This window comes from Condylura cristata, unplaced genomic scaffold, assembly GCF_000260355.1.
Source record: "Condylura cristata isolate star-nosed mole 26May11 unplaced genomic scaffold, ConCri1.0 scaffold00042, whole genome shotgun sequence".
Lineage (NCBI taxonomy): Eukaryota > Metazoa > Chordata > Mammalia > Eulipotyphla > Talpidae > Condylura > Condylura cristata.
In genome coordinates, this window is record NW_004567143.1 from 646,433 (window position 1) to 659,135 (window position 12,703).

At 42.1% G+C, this 12,703-nt stretch overlaps 1 protein-coding gene across 1 annotated transcript; it reads left to right on the plus strand.

Moving 5' to 3' along the window:
- The first annotated feature begins 8,037 nt into the window (after nt 1-8,037).
- Nucleotides 8,038-11,818, plus strand: LOC101625819 (olfactory receptor 6B1). The gene is made up of 2 exons (XM_012733889.1): nt 8,038-8,044; nt 10,858-11,818. The coding sequence occupies exon 2, from the start codon at nt 10,883-10,885 to the stop codon at nt 11,816-11,818; it is 936 nt and encodes a 311-aa protein (XP_012589343.1). The 5' UTR covers nt 8,038-8,044; nt 10,858-10,882.
- Nucleotides 11,819-12,703: the final 885 nt, after the last annotated feature.

Genomic DNA, 12,703 nt, shown 5'->3' on the forward strand with positions numbered 1-12,703 from the left:
TGCAGTGCTTTAACCCGCTGCGCCACCAGGGAGGGCCCTACTTTAATTCTTTTCTTAACACTTTCTCCAACTCAGTGAACTTCTGCTCTCTGGCCGGAAAGAGGGTTTCAGGGACATGTTTCATGCCACTGTCTCCCGCCAAAATAGTAGACAGATTGACAAGATTTTTAAAACTGCTCCTGACCACTCAGTGATTCACCAGGAAATCAATTTGGGTGAGTTATTTGAGACAAATTGACAAAGAAATAGGTTTTATTTCGGCTTGAATACTCATTTTAAAAATACATAACGTTTTAATTTTTAAAAAGCAAATATGCTCATACAATGATGAGTCCCTTGGAAATATACTTGCTTCGTTCTACTTACTGAGCAAAAACTACAATGCCTTCCTTTTGGATGTTTTTGGAGATAGGTAGGAAAACACCTTCTTTGGTTGCTGTTTGATTTTTTAAAAAAATCTGCAAAGTCCCGAGTAAAGAAGTGTATGCACCTCTGTGCATAATATGACCTGCTGACGTACCCGGGAGAGATACTGCCTCTCAGCTACACTTGAGTTTTGGCAGCTAGAACTCAACAAAAGTAATTTAGATTAAGACCTACATATGATATAGGACATATCATCGCCCAACTGTTATTGAAAATAGTTCCTCTCATATCAAATGTAAATTGTGCATATATTTTCTTTAGTAGGGTGTCTTTTGCTTTAGCAAAGGTTTCTTTTGTTGGGCAGATTTGAGACAGTCCCAATTCTTTATATTACATCCATTTCTTTCCATAGAGAGGCTCTTAAAAATTTCACACAACGGGCCCTCCCTGGTGGCGCAGCTGGTTAAAGCACAGCACTAAGAAGCTTAAGCCACTTCCGCAGGAGTTCGATCCCCGCCTGCCCTGGAGGTGACCACAGGGCGCGCAGACCTCTCCTGACCCGCCCGCTGCTCCCCTCAGCAGTGTACTTCGTCGATCTGCCTGTTCTGCTCCCCGCTCTGTCTCTGGTGAAGTCTCTCACCCCTCGCATCTCTGGCCTGTACCCCAGTTCTATATGAATAAATAAATAAATCTTTAAATAAAAATTTCACACAACATTACTACTTAGTTCTACAGACTACTGGTAGAACTTGAATATATTACCTCTCATTCACTTGGAGGTAAGAAATTCAAAGGTAAGAAATGCAATCTTGAGTAGTCCTGTGTCCAGCTAAAAAATACATTATCACATCTGTGCTAATCAAAGAACTTCTGGTAATAAGAAGGGGGAAATAACATTAGAAATGTAAGAACTCTTCACTCCCACTTTGCAAAAAACTTAATAAACACATCAACTCAATGAAAGATGCAATCGTAGGATGACTGAGATCCAAAATGAGTTAGAGAATTATAGGCAGGTGAAGGATATTAAAAAATTTCAGAATTTACTAAGGAAATTAAAAGCTGTAAGGAGAAAATGAGCAATATAGAAAAGTTTAATTTCCTATTTGGAATCAAAGGGAATGTGAGAGACATGAATGCAGCAAAAATACAATGTATGAATTATTATATTTTGATGAAGAGAACAGATTAAATAAAAGGAAATTCTACTCCCAAGTATCATTGATAAAAACTTCACTTCAATAAAGGGATAACTGATTGTGATGATTAAAGTGTTTCACCATGAACCAGAAAATCAAGGAAAACTGAAAAAAAAAAATTATACAGGTATTGGTGAAATAACTGAATTTCAAGTATAATGGAAGTTTATAAAGATCCAGAAATTAGATAAAGCAAAATGGTTACTTAGAAAAATGTTGGTATATTAGTTTTCTATTGCTTTGTGACAAATTTAGTAGCTTAAAACAATACAATTACCTTAGAGATTCTGTTGATCAGAGACCCAGTAAGATAGATAGATAGATAGGTAGGTAGGTGGGTAGATAGATAGGTAGGTAGGTAGGTAGGTGGGCAGGTAGGTAGATAGATAGATAGATAGGTAGACAGATGTTTGTGCATGTGTGTGTGTCTGTATTTATACACGTTAGAATTTCTCTGCAGCTCTCTGACAAGTACCGTTATCTTGCATGTTGTGAGCTCGTGAGCAGTATCAGCACCTCAAGTCCTTGCCCCATGGCCCCCTTCACAAGTCCTGTTCACATTGGTGGGGGAGAGAGAGCTGCACAGGACTTGTGCACCTGGAGCTGGGGGTGCTGAGGAGCCGGGCTGAATGGTGCCATGGCAGCTGGAGGCCATCCTATGGGTCTGGAAGACATCAGCCTTGGTAAATGTTAGTAGATAAAATTTCCACACTTAATTAAAGCATCATTATTTTTAATGGAGTTTATATTTTAGGACTATTTTAGGTTCACGGTAAATTTGAGCAAGAGCTACAGAGACATTACCATATACTCCCTGACTTCACTCATGCAAAGCTTCCCTCATATCAACATTTCCCACCCGAGTGGTGCATGAGTTATAATAATGGACCAACATTGACACATCATTATACAAAGTCCACAATTTGTGTTAGAGCTCGCTTTTGGTGTTGCACATTATATATGGGTTTCAACAAATTTGTATGACATGTATTCACAATTATAACATGCAAATTAGTTTCTCTGCTTCAAAAATCCTCTGTGCTCTATCTACTCATCCTTTACTCCCCCAAACCAACAGAATCGTTGATTATAATCTTCCTTTAAGGTTGCCTTCTTCAGAATGAGAGGTAGTTGGAATCATTCAGTATGAAGCTTCAGATTGATTTCTTTCCCTTAGTAATGTGGGTTTGTTTCTTCCATGTCTTTTCATTACTTACTAGCACATTTTATTCCACTGTTTCTGGGTACCATAATTTGTTTTTCTGTTTACCTGTTAAATGACACCTCAGTCACTTCCAAAATTTGTTAATTATGAATAAAGTGGCTATAAATATCTGTGTGTGGTTCTTTGTGTGATATTTTTTTATTCCTATGGGTAAATATCAACAAGTACAATTGTTGGATTGTATGCTGAGTCTGTTTCATTTTGTAAAACACTATAAAAACATCCTCCAAAGTGACTGTATCGTTTTGCATTCCCACTGCAATGAATGAGTGTTTCTTTTGTTCCACATCCTTGTCAACACTTGAAGTTGTCAGTGTTTTGGATTTTGGCCATTCTAATAGGTTTATAGTGACATTTCATTGTTGTTTTAGTTTACATATTCCTGATGACATATGACATGGAGAATCTTTTCACATGATTATATCCCATTTGTGTATCTTTTTTGTAAGATGTCTGTTAAGGATTTTGGGCTAATTTTAAATCAACTTATGATCTTATTGTTGAGTTTTAAGAGTTCTTTGTATTAATTGGATAACAATTCATTGCCAGATACATCTTTTGAAATTTTTTTCCCCCCAGTTTGTGGCATGTCTTTTGTTTCTTTCTTTTTTAAAGATTTATTTATTTATGCATACATGAACTGGGATACAGGCCAAAGGCATTCACCAGAGACAGAGCAGGGAGAAGAACAGGTAGATAACTGAAGTACACTGCTGAGGGGAGCAGTGGGTGAGACAGAAGTCTGCTGCACCATGTGGATCAGCTCCTCAGTCAGGGGTGGAACCATGTTGAAGTGGCTGCGGACAACTTCCTAGTGCTGCACTTTAACTCGTTGTGCCACCAGGGAAGGCCATGTAGCAAGTCTTTTCATTCTCTTGATATCACTTTTAAAGGTGACAGAAATACATATTTACATATTAAAAAACTCAAAAATGATTGCCTATTTGTTATTCATTAAAACTATAGCAAATTCGGCCCTCCCTGGTGGCGCAGCGGGTTAAAGCACTGCACTGAGAAGCTAAAGCCACTTCCGCATGAGTTCGATTCCCGCCTGCCCCGGAGGTGACCACATGGCGTGGCAGACCTCTCCTGACCCGCCCGCTGCTCCCTTCAGCAGTGTACTTCATTGATCTCCCTGTTCTGCTCCCCACTGTCTCTGGTGAATCCTCTCACCACCCCTGAGCCTCTGGCCTGTACCCCAGTTCTGTATGTACAAATAAATAAATCTTTAAAAAAAAAAAAAAACTATAGCAAATTCAGCAAAAGATGTGAAAACGTCTTCAGGCAGCAAAGGTGACTTAAATGATGGGGGACAGGAAAGTTAAGTTACAGTAGGATGAGAACAAGGTGAGATCTAGTAGAAAATTAACGGTTAAAAGTTGTAAATTTCTATATTTTGGAAGTGAAGAAATAAAGGCCAGAATGGTCAGTATAAAGGAAATCGCTGCAACCCATAGCCACTTGAGAACCTCTATGGAGCCCTGACTGCCCAAATTTGGTACACACAAAAATATAACACCGGGCCCTCCCTGGCGGCACAGCACTAAGAAGCTAAAGCCGCTTCCGCATGAGTTCGATCCCCGCCTGCCCCGGAGGAGACCACATGGTGCAGCAGACCTCTCCTGACCCGCCCGCTGCTCCCCTCAGCAGTGTACTTCATCGATCTGCCTGTTCTGCTCCCCACTCCGTCTCTGGTGAAGCTTCTCACGAGCCCTGAGCCTCTGGCCTGTACCCCAGTTCTGTATGAATAAATAAATAAATCTTTAAAATATATATATATGTATATATATACATATATAACACGGGGCATCTTGAGGTCTCAAGGGAACATGACATCACCAAGAGAGAACTCTCTAGACTAATCACAAGATGTGACAATTTTATCTCCCTCTCAGAGAGTTCAAAATTTCTACAATAAAGAAAATCAAAGAGTTGGAAGAAATGACAGAGGGCAAGCAAAAAGATTGAGGAGAATTAAAAAAGATGCATGTTGAAGATGCAACAAAATTCAGGGGAAAGTGAATGATCTGAGAGATTTAATAAAAAGAAAATAGAACTTGAAACTTTAAATAAGAAAATAACAGAGCTTCAGGATGTCAAAAATTTCAATAGATAAGGTAAAAAATTCTAGAGAAAAGGACCCTCCTTGGTGGCGCAGCGGTTTGGAGCGCTGTGCTGGAAGCTAAGCCGAGGGAGGCGGCTTCAGTGTGAGTCCATTCGGTCCCGGCAGCTGAGCTGACCCACACGGCGCAGCAGACCCCCCCTGCTCCCCGGCTGCTCCCCTCAGCGGTTTACCTTGTTGATCTGCCTGTTCTTTTCCCCACTCTGTCTCTGGTGAATCCTCCCGCCATCCTTGCACCTCTGGCTATACCCCATTTCTGTATAAATAAATAAATCTTTAAAAAAATCACTTAAAGGTTTAAAAAAAATTTGGAGAAAACAGTGGGAGCAGAATAGACCAAAAGGGATTACATCGGTGATCTCAAAGGGCCTAGGAGGAAGAAGCGAGACAAATATGAATTCAACAACAGGTGATACTTATTACAAGCAAAGCATTGAAACTGTAATTAAAAGTCTCCAAATACACGAAACTCCAGGACCAGACAAGTTCACTAAGAAGTTCTCCACACCTTCAAAGATACCTGTCCTTCTCAAACTAATGCCAACATTTCTCTTCCTCTGATGTAAAAAATATATACACAAAGAAGAAAATTACAGACCAATTTCCCTGGTGAACATAGATGCAAAAATTCTCAACTGAATGTTGTCAAACCAAATTCAACAATTCATTTAAGGGATTACATGTCTGACCTAGTGGTTCAACATTGAAAGATGGTTCAGCATCTGGAAGTCAATCATTGCACATGGCCACCTAAACAAAAGGAAAGATAAAAAACAATCACATCAGTAGATGCAGAGAAAACACTTGACACAATTCAGCATCCATTTCTGAAAAATAAAATCACAAAAAATGGTGATAGAAGGCATGAATTGCTACATAATAAAGTCCATATATCTAACAAACCCATAGCTGGCATCATACTCGGTGGTAAAAACTGAACTTCTTCCCCTAAGATTAGGATCAAGATTAGAACATCCACTTTAATCATCATTACTCAATATAATACTGCATATTCTAGCCAGAGAATCTAGACAAGGGGATGAAATGTAGGAACTCCACCTGGGAAAGGAGTCAAGTCATCACTGTTTGCTGATGACATATAGAAAACCCTGAGGACTCCACTAATCCATTAATTGAAGTAATAAATCTATAGTCGAGATAGTAAAGTTACAATTTACAAAATCATATATAAGAATTGATTGCATTCCTATATGCAAACATCAGGCTAGGAGAGAATGAAATCAAGGAAACACCCTTTCACAATTGCACAGGAAGAATTTCATAGCCAGGAATAAACTTAGCAAAGGATATCAAATATCTGTGCAATGAAAAGTGAAAGACATTGTGAAAAGAAGTATAAGATACAAAAATGGAAAGATAGGGGATTGAAAAGAATTGGATTGAAAGAATTAACTTTGTTGATGGCCATCTCACCTGAAGCAAAATGCAAGTTCAATGTCTGGCAATGGCATTCTTCAAGGAAGCAGCACACATTACTGAAATTTACACAGCACTCCAAAGACCCCAAACAGTCAAAGTATCTTGTACAAAGCCGAGTCACAGTATTTCCTCATTTTTAAAAATATTTATTTATTTATGCATGCAAAAACTGGAGTCCAGGCAGGTCAGAGTTGTGGTAGGTGAGAGGATTCAGCAGAGATCAAGTGGGGAGCAGAACAGGCAGAAATACACTGCTGAGGGGAGCAGCGGGGAGACTGGAGAGGTCTGCTGTGCCATGTGGGCCACTGCCTGGCCAGGGATTGAAATCATGCTGCAGTGGCTGCTGATAGCTTCACAGTGCTACGCTTTAACTTGTTGTGCTACAAGGGAGGGCCAGAGTCACAGTATTTCAAGAACCCTTTATACATCAGAGGCCAGAGGATGCATGTACCCCCATCAGTCTCTCTAGCACACTATGTCCACCACAAGTGAGCAGAATATGGCTGATGTGATTGACTGAGTGGGAGCTTTGTGGTTTTATTTCCATTGTGAGGACACCACATCATGACAGATTTAAAAAACCAACCATGTTGTAAACTTGTGGCTATTACTGGATGATACATATTAGGGGGTGCCGTAGTTTTTCAGGACTTAAACGTCAGTCTAGGCCCAAGCATTGAAGGAAGTAATTTATATTTATTTGCTTTTTCTTAGTTGCAAATACTTTCAACACGCTTTTCTTATTACAGTCTCATTAGAGACTGTGAGAGGCTGAATTGCTGACTGTCCGTCTTACCATTGACCATTTCCTGAAACCACAAAAAATGGACAGTTTTTGCTTGGTGAGTTCAATAGATAACTGAGGTTGATGTTTTAGTAACCAGATTTTGGCCTCAGAATGTGAACTCTTGGTCAGGGGTTTCCAAAGTAAGCATGATCTCCTCTCGATAAATGGACTTAACATGTAATTATGGCATAAGCGCTTAAACAAATTTCATTTACAAATTTCCTGAAAGGTTGCAATCTAAGTCTACCTTGGAAGATTAATATGATCAGCCTGTTTCTAGTAGGCAGAAGAGTAAGTAATAATTGAAAATGTGTGAATCGGTTCTAAAATAGTCATCTTTGTCTTTTCATGTTTCAACAAACAATAAATCTGAACGTGGTTCTTGTCAAAGCCTGTGGTCATCAGTGGATTTCCCCCTGTGGAAATAATATAAAACAAATACATTGCCACGGCAGGCAATTTCTCCTGCAATGGAAATTTCTCCTGGCTCCCACAGAGACCTGAGCTGCTTTCGTGAATGTGCTTTTCTCTTGGGTCTTGGCAGAGAAGAAGCGGGGTGGGGGGGAGGAGAGTCTTGGCACCATATAAAGCCCTTCACAGCCAGCTGAGTATGACCACGGCAACTTCCACGGGGAGCGCATGGCCGCTCTAGCCCCAGTGCTCTGGGAGAGCCCACCCCGTGCCCCATCAGGCACAAACGTGGTCCTGATGCCAAGGGCCTCCTTCTCAGCTGGCGCTCACCTTGGCAGCTGCTGGGTAATGTGTACCCATTCACTCCCGGATTTGGAGAGTGGGATTCCCACATCCATTCAGTGCCTGAATCTCTCTTTTCTCCTTCTTCCTATTTTAGAATCAGTAAAGAAACTCTTTCGACATTCCACCCCTTCAGAGACTGCTGAGCCTGGGTAAGTGGACCTCAGACATCACGTTTGAAAGATGCCAACAGCTCTGTTGCAGGCTCCTCTGGCTCAAAATGATGAAATCCTGGCTTAATACTACAGTCACACTCTCTTCTACCTCCCTCCATCTGGAGAGAAGGTGGGCTGATAGTCTCATCCTTGGAGATCTATACACAGCCAGGCAGCAGGAGAGTGGAGGGACACACCCACCCACCCCACATTTGACAGCTCTCTCTGGTGTTGAGTCTGAAATCAGTGCCCCACATTCACACATTCACCCCAACTGCAGATCCTACCGGCCAGCCTGCTGGCCACATTATGAGGGTGGTTACAGAACCGGCTGCTTGCTTGGCAAAGGTGGGGGTGGAATTTCTATCCAAGTTGATGTGCTTGGAACTATATTTGTACAGAATCCAGACAAAATGAAGGGATAGGGCACATACAACTGGAACGAGCATGGAGAGAAGAAAGTAGGGTGGTTGGTGCTGGGTCCTGGGTAAAAATCTGCAAGCTGTAACAAGTTTGAGTAACTGTAGTGGGCTAGAAGGTGTTATGAGTGGAAAGGTCAGATTTTGTGGGAAAACTATGCATCAACAATAAATATGGTCCGTTCTACTAGGAGCTGATAATTCGTGCTCATTCTTTCTTAGTTTAGTTCCTCCCAGAGTGCAGAGTTGAGTGTAATATGTGAGCAGCTATTCTCATTTTTGTTTCTCTGGTGAGCATTGTATCAGGGGTGTTATCTCTTCCAAACTGCCTCTCAGCCTCTGGTTTAACAACTTGTCAAATCCAAACTCATCTCCTCACATAAAGGCCAGGGTGAATTCCCATGAATGCTATCAAAATTCTGTGATTACTGAATGTTTACACGACAAGATAATTTTTATATGCACTAACATTTCACAAGAAAGTCTCCACGATCTGACCCTTGATAATCAGTCTCTATGGTGTCTCTCTCTCTTTCTCTCCCTCCTCCCCTTTCGCACACACACACACACACACACAAGCTCTCCCTTTTCCACTAATTTCCTCACTTAGTTTGCCTGGTGACACAGCCATCAGGCTTAATGAGCCAATTCTCTGAAAATGCTGGGTCTGCTTCATAGCTCTATGCCTTTGTTCATGCTAAGTCATCTACTTAAAATCCCTCATCCTCTCACATATTTTTAAAGAGCCAGTCCAGTGATTATGTCTTTTCTGATAGATTTACCAAGCTGATCTGCAATATATTGAAGTTTGTATGTCTGAATATATACCTTTGCTATTAAAAAAAAATTAGTGCATCTCAGAAGCCTATGACTATTATGAAAGTCATAGTAGTAACAAATACTTCCTAAAATAGAAGGCTTAAATCTATGAAAATGGCGGAAAGTCCATTTTCCTGTTCCTCATCTGTTTGTGAGTCAGACGAGTGACCAAGTTCATGCCTTTCGGTCAGACTGAGCTTGGTTGACTTTATCACCCAATAACTTGGAAATGTTGTCTAATCCGTTTGAAGCACAGCGTCTCTGAAAAAATAGAGTAACAACGCTTCATTAGAATGGTTTGGTAGATTAAGTGGTGTGTGGTGTTAAAGGGATTAGCAAACTTCCTAGTAACTACTAAGTGCTCAATAAGTTATTATTAGACAATATTCTGGACTCAGTGCTTAGGCTCCTTGTTAAAATCATCAGAACAAACCCAGCCACATTCTTGCTTATGGCCATCTCACCTATGAGGAAAATGCTTGCAAACCTCCCAGTTCTCCCCCAGCTTTGTTTCCGTGAATGAGCCATAGATCTAAGGTTGCTCCTTGACTGTGTTCTCTCCCTTCCCTTCATGTCCATTCCAGCAATCAGTTCTCAAGTATAAGTGAAACCACCTGTTTGTGTCACTGTCCCCATCTTCTTTTTTTATTCAAGATTTATTTATTTATGCATACAAGAACTGTGGTATAGGCCAGAGGCAGGGGGTGAGAGAATTCACCAGAGACAGAGTGGGGAGCAGAACAGGCAGAGTGACTGGGATACACTGCTGAGGGGAGCAGCGGGGACACAGGAGAGGTCTGCTGCGCCATGTGGGTCAGCTCCCTGGCCTGGGGTCAAGCTCATGCCGAAGTGGCCGTGGCTAGCTTCGTAGTGCTGAGCGTTAACTTGTTGCACCACCAGGGAGGGCCACTGTCCCTATCTTTTAAGAGCCTCCAACTAACCCTAAAACTTCCCCTCCTACTTCCAGAGTCCTTGGTGATGACAGTGTGAACTTCCCACAGCATAAGCCAAGGTGTGTCCCTTCTCAGCTTTAATCCTTTCCTTGCTTCTCAATGTCCAGGACCCCCATCCTATCCGAGTTGCTGGTTTGGACCGGTGGGGTCCTCTCCGCCTCCCACCTGTTCCTCTGCTGACCTCACCCTGCACTATGTTTTAGGGCAGATTCTCCCACCTCAGCTCTCCACGTCCACATGTCACCTCTTCCGAGGTCAGAGGAACTTGCCTGATCACAAAGCTAGGTGGTGCTAGGTGCTGAAGGCCGTGAGGACAGAAGCTGGGCTTTACACTTAGAGGTGAATGTAATTTGTGTCTTGCCACAGTAGAAACTTGGTAAGTTAATATTTTAGTAAGAGTCAGTCTCTTCACCACTGAAGTGGATATAAAACATATATAAAAGAGGCTATGTGGGAATCAAATCACACGACAGGAATCATGTCCCCAAAGTATCATCTACTCTATACATATTATTAATAAATGATGTGAATGATGTTGTTATTGCTAGTCAGAGATGGCCAAGAATGGAAGGTTCTATCTGGACAAGGGCGTCTGACTCAGTGCTTTTCACCCCACCAGGAGAGCTAAGTCATGTGTCTCTAACATGGAAGTGAAGAACCAGACACGGGTCACCCACTTTATTCTAGTGGGGTTCCCTGGGAGCCCGGGCATGCGTGCTTCCGTGTTCCTTATGTTCCTGGTGTCCTATGTCCTGACCGTGGCTGAAAACGTGATCATCATCCTTTTGGTGCAGCAGAACCGGCCGCTGCACAAGCCCATGTACTTCTTCCTGGCCAACCTGTCCTTCCTGGAGACCTGGTACATCTCCGTGACGGTGCCCAAGTTGCTGTTTAGTTTCTGGTCCACCAACAACAGCATCTCCTTCACTCACTGCATGATCCAACTTTACTTCTTCATCGCGCTCATGTGCACAGAATGTGTGCTCCTGGCGGCCATGGCCTACGACCGCTACGTGGCCATCTGCCGTCCACTCCACTACCCCACCATCATGAGCCACGGACTCTGCTTCCGCCTGGCTCTTGGCTCCTGGGCCATTGGTTTCGGCATCTCGTTGGCTAAGATCTATTTCATCTCCCGCCTCAGCTTCTGTGGCCCTAATGTCATCAATCACTTCTTCTGTGACATCTCTCCGGTGCTCAATCTCTCCTGCACAGACATGTCCTTAGCTGAGCTGGTGGACTTTGTCCTGGCTCTGGTCATCTTCCTGTTTCCCCTCTCCATCACTGTCCTGTCCTATGGCTGCATTCTGGCCACGGTTCTACGCATGCCCACAGGGAAGCAGAAGGCGTTCTCCACCTGTGGCTCCCACCTCGTGGTCGTCACCATCTTCTACTCAGCTACTATTTTCATGTATGCCCGGCCCCGAGCCATCCATGCCTTCAACATGAACAAAGTCATTTCCATCTTCTACGCCATCATCACTCCTGCTCTCAACCCTTTCATTTATTGTCTAAGGAATCGAGAGTTCAAAGAGGCTCTGAAGAAACTGACCAACTGCCAGGCTGTCCGGTCTGACTAGTCTGTTAAGGCCGATTAGTAAAAATAATGGTTTGGGAAACCCATGGGGATTACAATTGAGATGAAAAAAAATGTGCAAAATGATGTAAAAATAAACTTTTTAATAATAATAAAAAAAAATAATAATGGTTTGGTGCCCGCTCCTCCACGCTCAGTCCTTCTCCTTTCATGCCTCGGCTGGATGTTATTCGTGTTATCACAATGTTTCTACATCCACATCAACTACAGTCTTTGTTTGTGTCCCAGGACTTGCTCTTTTTATTCTTTGTGGACTGGGCTGGAATGAATACCCCCCATACAGAGAATTCTCTCTGGATGCCGCTCTAAATGGTGTTTCCAAGATGGTCCTTTCCTAACTGGGTTAGTGAGGTAGAGAGTTGGCCATGTATGAGTTAGCTGTCTTGGGATATGGCAAACTTTGAGGGTTCTGTCTTGGGATATGGCAAACTTTGAGGGTTTTGGTGACAGCTTCCTGTCTTTCCAGAGTCCTCAATGATTATTCTATTCTGGATGTTGAGCTGGGAGTCAATCTTCATGGCAAAGACTAGAGGTTCCTATAACTCTCCCTACACTTTCTATTAGAACCTGGTTCTCTGTATTAAATATCTTTTCATTTCACAAATCTAGAGTGTCTTCTACTAGCTATATTTGAACCATGCCCTGTAGAATTACATGTTGTCATCTGCCATAACTCATAAGATTGCCCTGTATGGAATTTATTTCCCTTCATGTAACAGTGCATTTGTTTGTGTCTTCTAGCAGATGAGCACAAAATAGATGCTAAATTATGAGATATTATCAAATTAAAATTCTATTAATTACAGCATGAAACTTTCCCTCATTTCTCTTTGCTTCTTGGGTTCAGTGTTCTCTCATATCCCTTACT

Coding starts and splice junctions, on each gene's coding strand:
- LOC101625819 (XM_012733889.1), top strand. CDS start 10,883: ATGGAAGTGAAGAACCAGACACGGGTCACCCACTTTATTCTAGTGGGG.